This window comes from Aspergillus bombycis (genome assembly GCF_001792695.1).
Source record: "Aspergillus bombycis strain NRRL26010 chromosome Unknown contig00187, whole genome shotgun sequence".
Lineage (NCBI taxonomy): Eukaryota > Fungi > Ascomycota > Eurotiomycetes > Eurotiales > Aspergillaceae > Aspergillus > Aspergillus bombycis.
In genome coordinates, this window is record NW_019170189.1 from 24,723 (window position 1) to 39,325 (window position 14,603).

A 14,603-nucleotide genomic window follows, 5' to 3' on the forward strand; every position below is an offset into this window, starting at 1 on the left:
ATATACCGAAAGCCGAGTTCCCCGGTTGGCTTTGTCACACGCACGTAGATGGCAATCTATGGATTATATTTCCGTGTTATCTGCCATTTTAACTCCTCAGCCCAATCTGCAACTCTCCTGCGACTAGGCAAAATGTCCGACTTTACCGATCATTTGCGGCCCAGTCATGACGGACCGGCGATCCTCGCAAAAGAACGAGCCCAGTCCAACATTCCGGTGGATGAATTGGCGCACCACTTATTATCCAAGGATGGACATCTCCAGCGTCAGGCCCGTATCCTGTCCATCTTGGAAAAGGAGCCCCTCTTTGACAAAAAATGCCAAGCCAATTTATCGCGAGAGGATCTGTTCAAGGTGGCTCTGGCCCGAGCCAAGCTGTTGAGACGGCTAGTCGACCGACATGGCTGGAGCCTTGAGGACTACAAGATGGCGGAGGCTTTGGTCGACGATGTCTCACCGTATTTCCTACACATGCACATGTTCGTGACAACTGTTCGGGAACAAGCGAGCGATACGCAACGCGACTACTGGATGCCGTTGATCGAATCATTCAAGATCATCGGTGCATATGCGCAGACTGAACTGGGCCATGGGAGCAATGTTCAAGGGTTGGAGCTACAAGCTCGTTGGGATCCAGGAACCAGCGAGTTCATTCTTCATAGTCCCACATTGACCGCCAGCAAATGGTGGAATGGGAGCCTTGGGCGTACTGCCAACCATGCGATTGTGGTGGCCCAGTTACTCCTACCGAAGCCAGGGAGTGAAGAATATGAATCAGTCGGGCCTCATCCATTTATTGTGCAAGTTCGAGATTTGAAACATCACCAGCCCCTGAGCGGGGTCGTGATTGGAGATATCGGCCCCAAGTTTGGGTACAGCACCATTGACAACGCGTATATGCTCTTTAATCATTTCCGGTATGTGGAAAGTCCTGGTCGTGAACGACGGCCGGCATGTGTTAACCCACTGTACTAGAATTCCCCATTCGGCGCTCCTCGCCCGATATTCCAAAATTGACCCATCGACGGGAGAGTACTTAAAGCCCAAGATTCCAGCGGTGGTATACGGGACCATGACTTACGTGCGATCTCTCATTGTTCTTCAGTCAAGACTAGCCCTTGCTCGTGCGGTCACCATCGCTGTCCGCTACACGAGCATTCGACGACAGTTCCAGGACCGTGACAACAGGCATGGCCTAGAAGTGACGGTTCTCGACTATCCAACGGTGCAAATCCGCATTCTTCCGTTGCTAGCAACCACATATGTGCTTCACTATGCCGGCCTTGCGATGCAGCGTACATACCAGAACGCGCGCAATGAGATTGAACGGGGTGATTTCAGCGGATTGGCGCATATGCACAGCTTGTCCTCGGGACTGAAGAGTCTGTGCACAGGGATTGTTGCGGATGGGATTGAGACCTGTCGCCGTGCGTTGGGGGGCCATGGCTACGGCGGTGCCAGTGGCTTCACTCGACTATCTCCGGACTATCTCTCGCGGGTGACTGTTGAAGGAGACAATTGGATGATCACGCAACAAGTTGCATCTTACCTTATTAAGCGGATGCAGACGGCTGCAAACAAGCTAGACGAGCCGACAGATGATGGCCTTGATGCCACCTATAAAGAGGTTCTTAAAGCTCACAGAGATGGACTGAAAATGGAGCCTTACAAGGTGTTTGACCATGACTCCGCCATTGTGAAGGCTTTCAACCGTCGAGCAGCGGCGCTGGTAGGTTCTTCGGCTCTGCAGGTTACCACCGGACTTTGCCTAACTACTTCTACTTCTAGCTGCATGAGGTCTATGTGGCGAGAGTGTTGAACAAAACTCCATGGACGAGTCTTATGGTCCAATTGCACCGAGTCAGCCACGGTACGTTATGACACCCCATAGTGCACTGGCTAGCTATCGGAGGGCGCATCTAATATAAATCCAGCCCAGTCACTTGCATTGCTAGTGGAGATCTTTTACGATACACTCAACAGTGATCAGTCCCTAGCTCCACCCATCAAGGTCGCCATGTGGAACCTGTATCGGCTCTTTGCGTTTTATCACATGCAGCAAGAGAGCTATGACTGTAAGTCTGCCTTTCTAACCCAAGGAATATTGATCAGAGGAGGTTCTTGTCTAACTGAGATGACAGTCTACCGTTCCGGTGCAGTCTCCCAAAACGATCTCGACGGGTTCTCAACCCACGTACAACATCTGATGGAGAAAATCCGACCCCACGCGGTTACATTCGTCGATGCGTGGATGATTCCAGATTATCTGTTGGACAGGTGTGTTTGGCACCTTTACTTCCCTTACTTCACTCCCTCAGTTTCATGACAGGCTGACCGTAATAAGTGCGCTCGGTCGATACGACGGGAAGGTTTATGAAGACCTCTACTACCGGGCACATCGTTTGAACCCACTCAATCGGATTACCGTCAATCCCAACTACTGGGAAGATGAAATTGTCAAAGGGGAAGGAAATAGCTGGGCGTCACTTTTGGCCAAGTTGTGAACGAAGCAGTCATGGGCACGGGTGACCGCCCTTTGTGAACCCGAACTCTTGTTAAAAAAAAGACATATCACAATTTCCTCTCTTGGGAGCGAAATTGGTAGTGAGGAGTGCCAAAGGTTTGTTGGTTTCTGCTACTCCGCAAGATCCTTCGCATGTTAATGCACACATTGTGAATCCCAGTCACTATATACTTTTTGTATGCTCAGGGCATTGTAGCAAGGCGATGGGAGAAAAACCTCTGCGATAGTTGTCAATGGATCGTTGGTAAAAGGTCACTAGAGCACTCCTCAGTTGCACGGCACATCACAAAAAAAGCCCTGTTCCAAAAACATGTGTGTCTACTTTTATACTGTCATTTTGAGCAACAAGAACATATTTTAGCCAAGGACTGCAGTTCTGATACGCAACGGGACTGCCTATCCTAGTGCTTGCACGCAGTGTTGGGAACGAGTAGAGGTTATGGTCATTTCATCAAGGTTGAAAGATAGTAACTATAAATAGCATTTGTCTCATTTGTTGTGTAGGAAGTGGCCCCTATCGTCCGCTGTAGCCATGTCTGGGCCGCGCAGTTGCAAGAACAGATGAGTAAACATAATGTCCATACGAATTCTCTCAAGTTGTTAAATAGTAGTAAATGCGTGGTCTCTCAGAATCTGTCTCCGTATCCATCTGATTTTGTCAATAGGATTACCTTTCCCCGTATCAACATAATTCGTCTCTGTAGCAGATGATCAAGACTGGAGTACTTCATTCACGGTTTGCGTGTCCTATTCCTATCTGTTAACATCCACGAGCCCCAGATCTCATTAACGATACTACGGTATTTGCCGACATACCACAAAGACGTTGAAGAATCGGATCCTAGGGTTTGCGCTGCCTGGGTCATCGATCACTACCCGGCCGGCAAAGTCATCATCAAACTCTCTACCGGTTTTCGTGCGCACCTCGAAGTGGCCGATGAAGACGAAGTCTCGGTCACTATTGGCGTACACACGATTGAAGACATGTCGCCGGTGCTCAACCCGCACCCACGCGTTTTTGCGAGCTTGCCGGATTTCTTTTCAAGTCAGTTGGATAGGAATCCCCCATTGAAGGAAGCTGACTGATGCAATGCATACCGGCAGATCCCGTGGCGGCTCCCGAGTATGCCCCAAGATATCCATCCGGGGTAAATACTTCATCGGCCAGTCGGTCGCCTACATTGTCCGATTTGTCGTCCAGGAGATCAAGCAAGCGTTGGAGGATGTCTTTAGTTGGTTTCGAGATTTTGACGAATTCGGGCCACACTGTGGCAGCACTCATCTTCGCTTTGCCGTCGGCCATGTTGATGTTTAGGGAGGAAGGAGTTAAAATGGAGTTTTCAGAGGCGCGCGACTTGAGGGAAAGTGGAAATTTGCTCGCCGCAAATGCTGTTGTCAAGGAGATTCCGTTTTATCTTCATACATAAAAGCTCGGCAAATAAGCTCAACCCGCTCACTTGGGAAACACGGGAAACACGGGGAATGCCGAAGATGTACACTGGAAATACCGACCCGCTTACAGCGGTATGTATGGCTCGTTTCAAGATACACCGAAAGAGTTTGCGCGAGTGTACAGCAAGCCTCGTCCAACTTCAGGGATATTAAAGTCGAAGGGTGGGATGAGCGTTAGAAAGCCGAGGGAGCAGCCCATCTGTATATTAAGATACTTCCTATGGTGAAGTATAGGCGCCTGCTTATCCTGGCCGAGCTAACCGTATTGCAAAATGTCTCCGCCACTGGAAGGTTTGCGTGTCATCGAGCTGGCAGGACTGGCCCCAGGTTTGTTTTCCGATTCCCATCATACCTAGGTATCTAAGATATCGCTGGCTAACCTCACCAGGCCCCTTTGCCGGCATCCTTCTTGCCGACTACGGCGCCTCCGTTCTCCGCGTGGATCGTCCGGGGATCGCCACTACCCCCACAGTCGATCCTCTGACGCGACGTAAATTGTCCGTCCAAGTCGATCTCCGCGATCCATCCTCCCGAGAAATCCTCTTTGCGCTTCTCCAATCCGCCGATATCCTGATTGATCCATTCCGTCCCGGGGTTCTCGAGCGTCTCGGCCTCTGTCCGTCCACCGTGCTGTTGAAACACAACCCCCGCCTCATTATTGCACGGATGACCGGTTTCCGTCGCGATGGGAAGTACCAAGATATGGCGGGGCACGATATCAATTTTATCGCCGTTTCTGGTGTCCTGTCCATGCTGGGCCGCGCCGGCGATTTGCCGTATCCCCCAGGGAACATTCTTGGAGACTTTGCCGGGGGCGGTGCGATGGGTTTCTTGGGCATTCTGTTGGCCCTGGTGGCACGGAGCGTCACCGGTCGTGGGCAAGTAGTCGAGGCCAACATGGTGGATGGCTCTGCATATCTGGCCACTGGACCCCGGCTTTTACGACAGGGTCCGTTATGGGATGAACCCAGGGGGAAGAACCTTCTCGACGGGGGGTGTCCCTATTACAGTGTCTATGAAACCAAGGATAAGGGACGGTATTTTGCTGTGGGGGCAAATGAGTCTCGGTTCTATGAAAAGCTCATCCAAGGGCTGGGACTGTCAGTGGCTGAGCTTCCAGACCGGGAGGTCAAAGCCCACTGGCCCGTGTTGCGATCCATGTTTCAAGAGAAATTCTATGAAAAGACGCGAGACGAATGGGAAGCGGTCTTTGACGGAACAGATGCGTGCGCGACGCCGGTGTTAGAACAGGATGAGTTGGAGACAGATCACTTTGAACAGCGCCTGCCGGTACGTCTGGTCGACACCCCGGGTCTTCCCATCCAAACCGATGAGGGAGGCTGGTCCGGCGGCGGTTTAGTGCCTGGCCATGGGACACAGGAGATCTTGGCATCGTGGATGGGTTGGGAGTATGAAAAGGATTTCAGCATAAGGGAACATGATGGCGCTCTTACCCCGGCTCATGGGAGTTTGAAATCAAGGTTCTGATCCTGATTCCTCGCACATTAGCTTGACAGTAATACTTGTGCTAGTATGTGTGCAAATACTAAAAATAATTCCATACGATTCACGTTAGACTCAGCCCCTGATAATCCTATTTCCTCAACGGGGTAACCATTTTTGCATTCATGGGAACGCCAAGTAAGTCCGCTTCAGGACTCATCTGGTAATGTTGGATGTTATTCTCGCTCAACAAGAGGGAATCCTGCATACAGGATCATGGAAGGTAGGGAAACTGAAGCTAAGCATGGGAGTAGACAGACAATGGTTTGTATTCGGGTTACAAAAAGATTAGGTTTCGGGGCTGACTTGGAGTTTTGCCCTTCAACATTGGAAAGGCAGAAGATGCGGGGTGCCAGCGACCTGATTCCTTGGCATTGACTGACCTCGAGGGTCATTTAGAGCTGTGTTGCTACCTTGTTCACTGATATCTTCACAATTGCCCTCTCCAGTCCTCCTGACCGATATTGAACTTCAGCCTCTCCACCCACCGACCCACCCATTTAGCCAATTCTAAAAACCAAGACCAGCTTCAAATACGGTCAGAATGACAAATGCAAAGCCGACTCGCTATATCACTGGGTTTGGCCCCAACATGGTATCTTCTCCTGATCTCCACTACCACCATCACGAAGGCTTTACCTATTCACGCCTTTATGCTGTCAACAGCATCGGCCTTGGCATGCACAACGATGAGGATTTGAACCAGTACGTGTCTGTTGATGGTACAGGCGTTTCTGTGTCACAGGCCAACCGTGATATTGTTGTTCCTGGGGGGGTCAATTTTATTCAGGCCGAGTTGAGCCCGTCCGCTGTCTTTCCATGGCATCGAACTGACTCGGTGGACTTCGTTACGGTTGTGAAAGGCCAAGTGGAGCTAGAGGTTCGGGGAAAGGATGGAGACACAAAAACACTCCTACGGGAGGGGGTGGGCCATTTTTCTTTCTAGCAAGATCGTCTCACACCCAGCTAACGGTCTACTTCAGGACTCGGTGGTTCAGCGAACGACAGTTCACCGGTGGATCAACCCTTCCCCAGACGAAAGTGCGCGCCTTATTGTCACTACAGTCTCTTGTCAATCAAGTAGTGATCGGGATGATGACACCTACTTGATGCCGTGAGGCTATCTTTCGGTCGATAATGTTCAGTTAGGAGTAAAGAAGATCGCCATTGCTCATAGCAGTGTTGTCTCTATTTTGCCTTTTTTCCCTTTTCTAATCTGCCCTGTGAGCTCGGTGATTATTCCCACTAGTCTACCCACAGACATTTGACTAAGGCTGATATCTAAGATATGTGCCTAGCATTTATTCTATAAAAGCGAGATTATACATAGCCTAGATTAATGTGCACTAATATTCTATGGTATGCTTTTTCTGCGCTCTTCCAGTATATCGAATTACCCCGAGGTATGTTTCACGCTTCCTCGACCTTACTACGTTCGAGAACACGCCTCGTTAGTTTACTTTAGATGATCTTCGTATCCCGGGTAGCTACAAATGTTGTCTAATGCAGAAGTACAAATAAGCTTGATGGAAGCCAGAGATACACGCACGACAACCATCGCAAGAGAAAATGAACCTCATTAACCCCTCTGCCCGTGGAAGCCCTGGGGCGACCGATTGATAAATTTTCAATTGTGTCTGCCGTACAGTAGCACTAAGCTCATCTACGCTGCCTTTGTTGCATTCCAGCATCGTTTCCCGCTTTCTTTAAACCACTTAAGTGCCAGCTTAACTAATGATGTCGCCTGAAGTCCCCCCCCCCCCCCCCCCCCCACACCTTAACTCAAGACTAAGCTGCATGGGAAATGGTGAGGAACTGGTATTGTTGCTCCCCTGCCTTCGAGCCGTCGGTAAAGTCATCTAAATCCATGTCATAATACCCTAGTGGCGCCTCCTCACGATTGACCACTGCAAAGCATCTTCCTAAAACCATGCAACCAGCTTTATTAATATTCATTTTGGCAAATAGTCCTTTGATCTCTCCACGAACCATTTATAGATTTGTCGGAGGCGATATGAAGCATTGCATCCGCCGCATCCTTAGCATTTGCAAATTTGACCCCCTTCGAGTGGAGGAATTGTATGACTTCCTTGGAGACAAAGTTCGTCTCCACAAACCTGTGGAGTTTTGCGTTATCATTCAAGGTTCCTTTCAAACACATGTTATGTGTCTTACCATGGTGCAAGAGCACAAGCGCGAATCCCATCGTGGACTGTTCCCCGGCGCAGAGCCCTCATTGCTCCTCGTACGGCGAACTTAGACATCATGTATACAAGCCGCCCAGGAACATCCGCGTAGGCAGCTGCGCTAGACAGCACAATCAAACACCGATCACGGCCTGATGTAAGCTCATGCTGCAAAAAGTAGAACCTGGCAAGTTTACAGGTATAGGCAACACCGACGACATTGACGTTCAAGATCGTGAGGTCAGGAGCGCTGGGCTCGCCTCCAGTATCTGACCGATTGATTAGTTATGTCAAGTAGCCCATATATAGCAGTAGACACGCAGAGCCGAACCTTCGCCTTTTAAAATTGGGTCAGTTCCGGAGATACCGGCGTTGGCAATCGCGATATCGACCGTTTTGCTCGGGGAGTTCTGTTTCGCCGCTTTGAACAGTCTCTTTTGAGATTCGAAGTCGGTCACGTCGCATTTCACAAATTGCGCGTTACTGTAGATAAAAGTCAGTTTTCTCCTTTATTCAGCAGTGGTCTCGTCAAATTGTACTCACGGTCGCAATTCGCTTTGGAGTAAGAGCCCCGATGTCTCATTCAAATCGCCGAAGGTAACATATGCGCTGTAGATTTCAACGTCGATTAGCGCTATATCATCCACGGGTCAATTAAGCTCTACCCTGCTGCGGCAAATGCTCTCGTGGCTTGTTCCCCCATGCCACCGGCTCCTGTGCAGAGGTCAGTAGACAATACCATTACCGGATGAGTGAGCTACTTCCCTCCTGTGATAACGACACTCTTTCCCGCGATACTGGCGAGGCTTGGAGGAACTGTGCAGTCCACGACACCTGCAGCATAAGCTGGATACATATTACTCGACATTTTCGATAGTTTCAGAAAGTTTAATGATCTGAACAACACTTCATGATTGTATAAAAAGTATTATATGCACATATATCTAGCCTTTATTGTGACAAGTTGTCAAACAAGGGACCGTGTATTATCCCGATGAAAAGCCGTGCTTGCGTGAAGACCGAAGTCGACGTACGCAATACACCGCTTGATTAAAGTTAATTAAATTTCCCGATCAGAACCGATTTCGGATGACCAGTTGGTAATACCGAAACATGCGTATTCATCTTGCGGTCGGGTATCATTGTCCGGCAATAAATCTTTAGGTGTTGTAGCCATCAATGTGGCCGGGTAATCTGCAAAAGCATTAAATTACAGTAAAGCAAACCACGACTGAGGTAGCTTCAAGGTCGCAGCCAGTCTATCGTTGGACATAACCACTAAAGGTGGACAAAACTTAGAGGACATAATGATGTCTGCTGTTGCTCCAAAGAAACACCACGGTTCTAAGCGTGCTCCTATGGCCTGCCAGTACTGCCATGATCGCAAAGTCAGATGTGATCTAGCTATCTCCGGTTCACCATGCACAAACTGCCGGCTTGATATGGTCAAGTGCTTCAAGCGATTTTCTACCCACAAAAAGCCACCTCGGAAGAGACTACAACTCCAGGGAGTCCAACCCAACCTCCCGAGTCAGGATCACTCTTTACAGCAGACCACCAACAAAGGTGAGACCCATCTTGTCTAAAGCGATGTAACAGATTGCTGCGTGTGCTCATGCTGAAACTAGGAAGTTCAAACCTGCCATTCTCTTATTACTCCTTCGTTCAATTTTCGCGCCTCGGTCAGATTAAAGAGTGTGATGTTTTGCTACTAGAATCACGGGGTTGCCTCCATCTACCGAGTCAGTCGGTGTTAGAGACTTTTGTCAGACACTATTTTCTTTACGTGCACCCTACCTTGCCAATTCTCGATGAGACAAAGTTTTGGCATATATTTCGGCAGCGGCATAAGGTTCACGAGAGAATTCCGTTGGTGCTGCTACAGGCAATGCTGTTTGCAGCTGCTGCGGTATGGCCAATAACATCTCAAATGAATAAGTGATATGTTTTTATACTGATCTATAACACCAGTTCATACCCCTCGAGGTTGCAAACCAGTATGGGTCGGCCTCGTTGGTCGACGTCCGGGATTCTATATTTCACAAAGTGACAGTATGTTCCCACATTGTACCCTCGACATTATATATACTAAGCAGCACTACAGTGGCTCTACAGTATGAATGTGGACGATGACCCCGTCGTAATGTCCCAAACGGCCTTGCTACTAAGCTACTACAACACCCACAGGGATACGAAAAGCAACTCAACATGGCTTGGTATTGCGATCCGACATGCACAAGCGGGAAACGCAGATCAGTATGACATACTCTCGTTCTCAGATGACAGAGAACGTCTCAAACGATTATGGTGGTCTTGTATTCTGCGGGACCGGATGATTTCTCTGGGAACGCGCCGTCCATTACAGATTTTGGATCCCCGGCTGCCAAGTCAGAAGGACTTTCTTTTTTTTGATGACCTTAAAGAGGAGCCCAGTGGCTCTGAAGTTTACAACTCAAACACAAAGATGGCTATCAATTCGCTGATCTCGTGGCAGTGTGAATTTGCTGTCGTTGTCACGGATATTCTGGCCATGTTGTATCCGGGCTCACAGAGCCTGAGGCTTAGAAGCCTACGGATTATGGATGACCAGTGGAGTAAGCTGGAACAACTGAAACATGATTTTAGCTGCTGGAATGACCGCTTCGTGAGCTGGGCACAGTGTCAGGGCTCTTTGGCCCACCCCTCAATCAAGCTTTTTATTTGCTCGATATCAATCCATTCCCAGTATGCCAGAACTTCCTTGATCCTCTCGTCGCATCTAACAGAGCAATGCAGAACAGTGCGCCTGGCTCTATGTACATACACTTCACGTATCCTGTCAGAATGTGAAGCTGTTCGTTCACAGAAATCTCGCCTCAAAGGGTATGGAACCGAGCTTCAAGGTGGTCTTTTCAAGATGACCGAGGAGGTCAAAGAATTGATCGACTCAAGAATGTCGGAGTATCTTCCGGTCAGCGTGTATGTTGAGCATCCCAATTGTGCTGCTGTGAAACCCTTCTTTGCCCGCTAATGTTACCGTCATTCCAAATAACAGAATGGCATTTACCGCCTTGCCAATGATTCTGTGGGGCATCAGCGTTGCCGTCTCTGGCGAATCAATTACACAGCATCAGAATGCCATTAAATTTTCTCTTTTCAAACAAATGAGTTACATTTACAGCCTGCGATACGATACAATGCACCTCTCCGCGGTTGTCCAGCGGGTGGTTCAGCTGATCAAGCCCGCGCTGATGACAACAGTCTTAGGTGCAAAGAGCGACAACATGGCAACCTCATTCCTCGATATCTTGATGCGGCACCCTCAAACGTTTTCCGAGCTTTGTTTGTACCTTGATGTACTACTCTCTGCAGATGACAAGACAGAGGCACCATACCCATTGGACCCCTCCAGGATGACCCCTATTTTCGGACAGATTCAAAGGCCTATGCCAGGCTCTTCTGATGTTCATGCACCTACAAATTCAGGCCTGCTAGAGGTAAAGTCATCGACAGCGAATTTCAACGAGCTGGGTCCACTTTATCCAGCATTCGAACATCCTTTAGAAAGTTGGGAAGAAGCAGAGAACTTCAATAATGGCGAGGAGATGGGGGGAGTTGACCACAAATACTCGGGCATTCCCATATCCACAGTCGAATCACCGCCAGAGTTACCGGAGCCGGAAGAGTTTGGTCAATTTCTTACTTACTTTACACATCTCGGAGAGTGACTACAACTGGTCTGCCTATCTTTCTGGGGTCATATTGCGAGCGTTCCAAATCCCGGAATGATTTAGCTCTCAGCAACGCTTATTGTATCCACACAAAACACGCATTTTGCCATTTCCACCTTCTTGTCACCGCACTGTTTCATGATCTCCAGCACTACCAAGAAAGCGCAAAGCAGCAATACAAAGACTAGAAATATCTTTACCACCTCTCCCAAAGGAGCTTCTTCTTATCCTTATCTCCCAAATCGACTCGCCTCTCCCGCATGTACCAACCGCACATTATACGATGACGTGATTCCACACCTCTATGAACGCAATGCAACATGTTCCCAAGGACCAGCCTTAGTATATGCTATCCGACTTGGCCTGTTTCCTACCGCACAGAAAGCCGTGCCAACCAAAACATGCCCCCATTGGCAGGTTCGGACAAGCGTCCTTTGACGCACTTTGCAGCGATGAAGGGCCATGCCGCTCTTGTCGAACTACTACTTGACGCGTATATAGAGAGAATCTATAGTATATTTCTACTGTAATAAAATAATTAGATAATATCTATCTTGTATTGGTATATAGAGTCCAATATCAGAATTATAGATCTTTAATCCAAATATTTTTATCTAATTTTGTTAAGTTTATAGAAAGATTTAAAAATATTAACTCTAGAAATAGATAATAAATAAAAATTTACTAATTAGAAATTTCAGTCTATAGTTATTACTTTCTGTAATCCAGAAGGAGTCGTGATATGTATATTGATATTTTCAAAGTGGGGCCGTCTATCTATAGTAAATCGATTAAAGTTTTGTATCCGATAATATAGATAATTTTATAATATATTTAAAGACTATAACTATCTCGACTAGATAGAATTATCCAAAATTAAAATATATTAGAATATATAATTTGAATTAATAGATACTAATTTTGAAATTAAAAAAATTAATAATTTATAATAACAATAATAGTAGATCTATATCAGTTAGTTTAATGTTACGCCCGGGGATCTGTCCAAGGACTCTGCGACCAGTTAGCGATCTTGGTTAGAAGCGACTTATTTAGTTGGTTAGAATCTACTAGTAACCGATTAAACAGATAAACTGATATTATCCGAATAATATCAACAATACTATAACAAATAGTCCAAGATAAAAAGACCAGACTAATTAAGTATATATATTCAATTATTAGATAATATAAATAAATTAAATTAATATAAATTTTAAATATAGCTATCAAGTAACTGAGTAGATTAATTACAAAGAACTAAACTAAGTATATAAAAGAGTATTCTTATATATCCTTAGTTCTTGTATACTATATTAGTCTATAATATACTATATAATCTATATATATCTTATTAATATATTATATATTATCTCTTGATATATATACCCTTATATAACCCTTATAAATATTTAATATCTATTATACTGCGCAAAGAGTATATCTGTAATTACCAGATTGATATATATCCTTCAGTATTACTATACTAATATCGAGAGATCTTATTATTATAGCTGATCTAATATTAAATTCTTAATATTATTATAGTTACAATATTTCTTGTTCTATAATATTCACGTGCCGGAATATTATTATCTGAATAATATTCTACTATTAATAATATTTACTGCTTCTATTATTACTGTAACCAGTATATTATCTATTAGTACCGCACTAGACCGGGATCTATAATATATAGTCAGTATATTATCTATTAATACTATATTAGATCAAGATCTATAATATTATTTTTTCTTTTCTAAACTTTTATTCTCAAAAATATAAATTTATAGCTTTTTTTTTTATAAAATTTTAGATTTTTTCTTCTATAAATTTTAATTTTTTTTATAATATTCTACTATATCTCTATATAATTGATATAAAAAATATTATTAATAAGGTAACTATATTATTTATAATAGTATATAGATTAAATCTTCTTATTTTTAATATTATTTTTATAATTTTTCTTATTTTATAAATTTAAATAATTAAAACTATACTATACCCTAGTACCTGGCACTTGTACTGTTGAGTGCGGTTTCTCGGCTCTAGATTGGCTATATTTTAATATTTCTGTGTGTACCCGTCGGGGAAAATATATAATAATCTATCTATCTTCCCGCAAAAGTAACCCGATATCTTGTTATCCCTATTAGTCAGTTAATATTAGCGACTCAGGACAGAAGATTAGAAGAGATAAGAATTACTATCTATTCTGGGAAGATATTGCGGAGGATATAGTAAGATATAGAGAGATAGAACACAATATAACTCCCGGAATATAGATTATATTACTAAGTATTATAGATTATAAATCTAAGTATCTATACAGTATATTCTGAAAATAAAAAGAATAGATTTAAATTCTTTTACTATTAATTAATTAATTTTCTTTTCTTTTTTTTCTTTTTTAATTGTATATAGAATCTATATAATTAGATTAATTAAAAATAGATCTCTTTTTATATAATATTATCTATTATATCTAGATTTATACTCTCTATTAATATATACTCTGTCTCTATTATCTAATAGTCTATCTCTATCAGTACTATATAATATATCTGACTACTGTAATATCTAAACTCCGCGAGATAGTATTAATAGCTATATTTTAGTAACTATAATTTAATTCTGTTTAAAAGATCTATATATATCTATTATCTAGTAGTTCCCCGATCTAGAGTCTATCTATTTTTTCTAGAATTAAATACTATTATTATTACTATATCTATCGATTAATTAATAGTCTATAGAATTATATCAGATATATATATCTGAAAATAAGATAGATTAATAAAAAATAGAGATTTTCTGTTACTGTAGCAGAGTTATTAAATTAATTAATTTTTTATCAGTAATTTTTTTTCTCTATGGCTGATAGTCTCTTCTTTGAGATCTGATTATTTAGATAAAATAGACAGTTTTTTTAGTAATCTCCTAAAATAAATTACGCGGTATTTATTTAAGTATAGATAAATTTAGAGTTTAATTATAATTTAATAGTTAACTAGATTAATAATTAATAGATCTCTATTCTGTATAACTGTACAGAGATCTCTCTTTAATTAGAATTAATATAGTAATCTAAGTATCTCTATAGCTATTTTTTTCCCGCGGTAACTGTTCTAGTGGCTCTATTCTATCTGTATTAGGAGTTATTACTAATACAGTTTATCTAGAGTATTATTTAATTGATTAACTGTATATACTATATAATTAAAA

At 44.0% G+C, this 14,603-nt stretch overlaps 4 protein-coding genes across 4 annotated transcripts; 3 read left to right on the top strand and 1 right to left on the bottom strand.

Moving 5' to 3' along the window:
- Positions 1-132: 132 nt before the first annotated feature.
- Positions 133-2,504, top strand: ABOM_011459 (fatty-acyl coenzyme A oxidase (Pox1); the record flags this gene model as incomplete). The annotated part of the gene is made up of 6 exons (XM_022538587.1): positions 133-917; positions 976-1,729; positions 1,789-1,870; positions 1,935-2,075; positions 2,142-2,277; positions 2,345-2,504. 6 exons carry the CDS (start codon positions 133-135, stop codon positions 2,502-2,504), a joined length of 2,058 nt encoding a protein of 685 aa, XP_022383367.1.
- A 1,744-nt stretch (positions 2,505-4,248) lies between these two features.
- On the top strand, positions 4,249-5,464 carry ABOM_011460 (CaiB/BaiF CoA transferase family protein; the record flags this gene model as incomplete). Its single annotated transcript, XM_022538588.1, has 2 exons — positions 4,249-4,303; positions 4,365-5,464. 2 exons carry the CDS (start codon positions 4,249-4,251, stop codon positions 5,462-5,464), a joined length of 1,155 nt encoding a protein of 384 aa, XP_022383364.1.
- A 1,803-nt stretch (positions 5,465-7,267) lies between these two features.
- ABOM_011461 (uncharacterized protein) lies at positions 7,268-8,533 on the bottom strand (the record flags this gene model as incomplete). The annotated part of the gene is made up of 7 exons (XM_022538589.1): positions 7,268-7,401; positions 7,469-7,596; positions 7,655-7,934; positions 7,997-8,148; positions 8,209-8,274; positions 8,331-8,379; positions 8,464-8,533. 7 exons carry the CDS (start codon positions 8,531-8,533, stop codon positions 7,268-7,270), a joined length of 879 nt encoding a protein of 292 aa, XP_022383363.1.
- Positions 8,534-8,975: 442 nt separating this feature from the next.
- On the top strand, positions 8,976-11,372 carry ABOM_011462 (uncharacterized protein; the record flags this gene model as incomplete). The annotated part of the gene is made up of 6 exons (XM_022538590.1): positions 8,976-9,231; positions 9,294-9,574; positions 9,637-9,717; positions 9,770-10,389; positions 10,441-10,623; positions 10,700-11,372. The coding sequence occupies 6 exons, from the start codon at positions 8,976-8,978 to the stop codon at positions 11,370-11,372; spliced, it is 2,094 nt and encodes a 697-aa protein (XP_022383362.1).
- Positions 11,373-14,603: the final 3,231 nt, after the last annotated feature.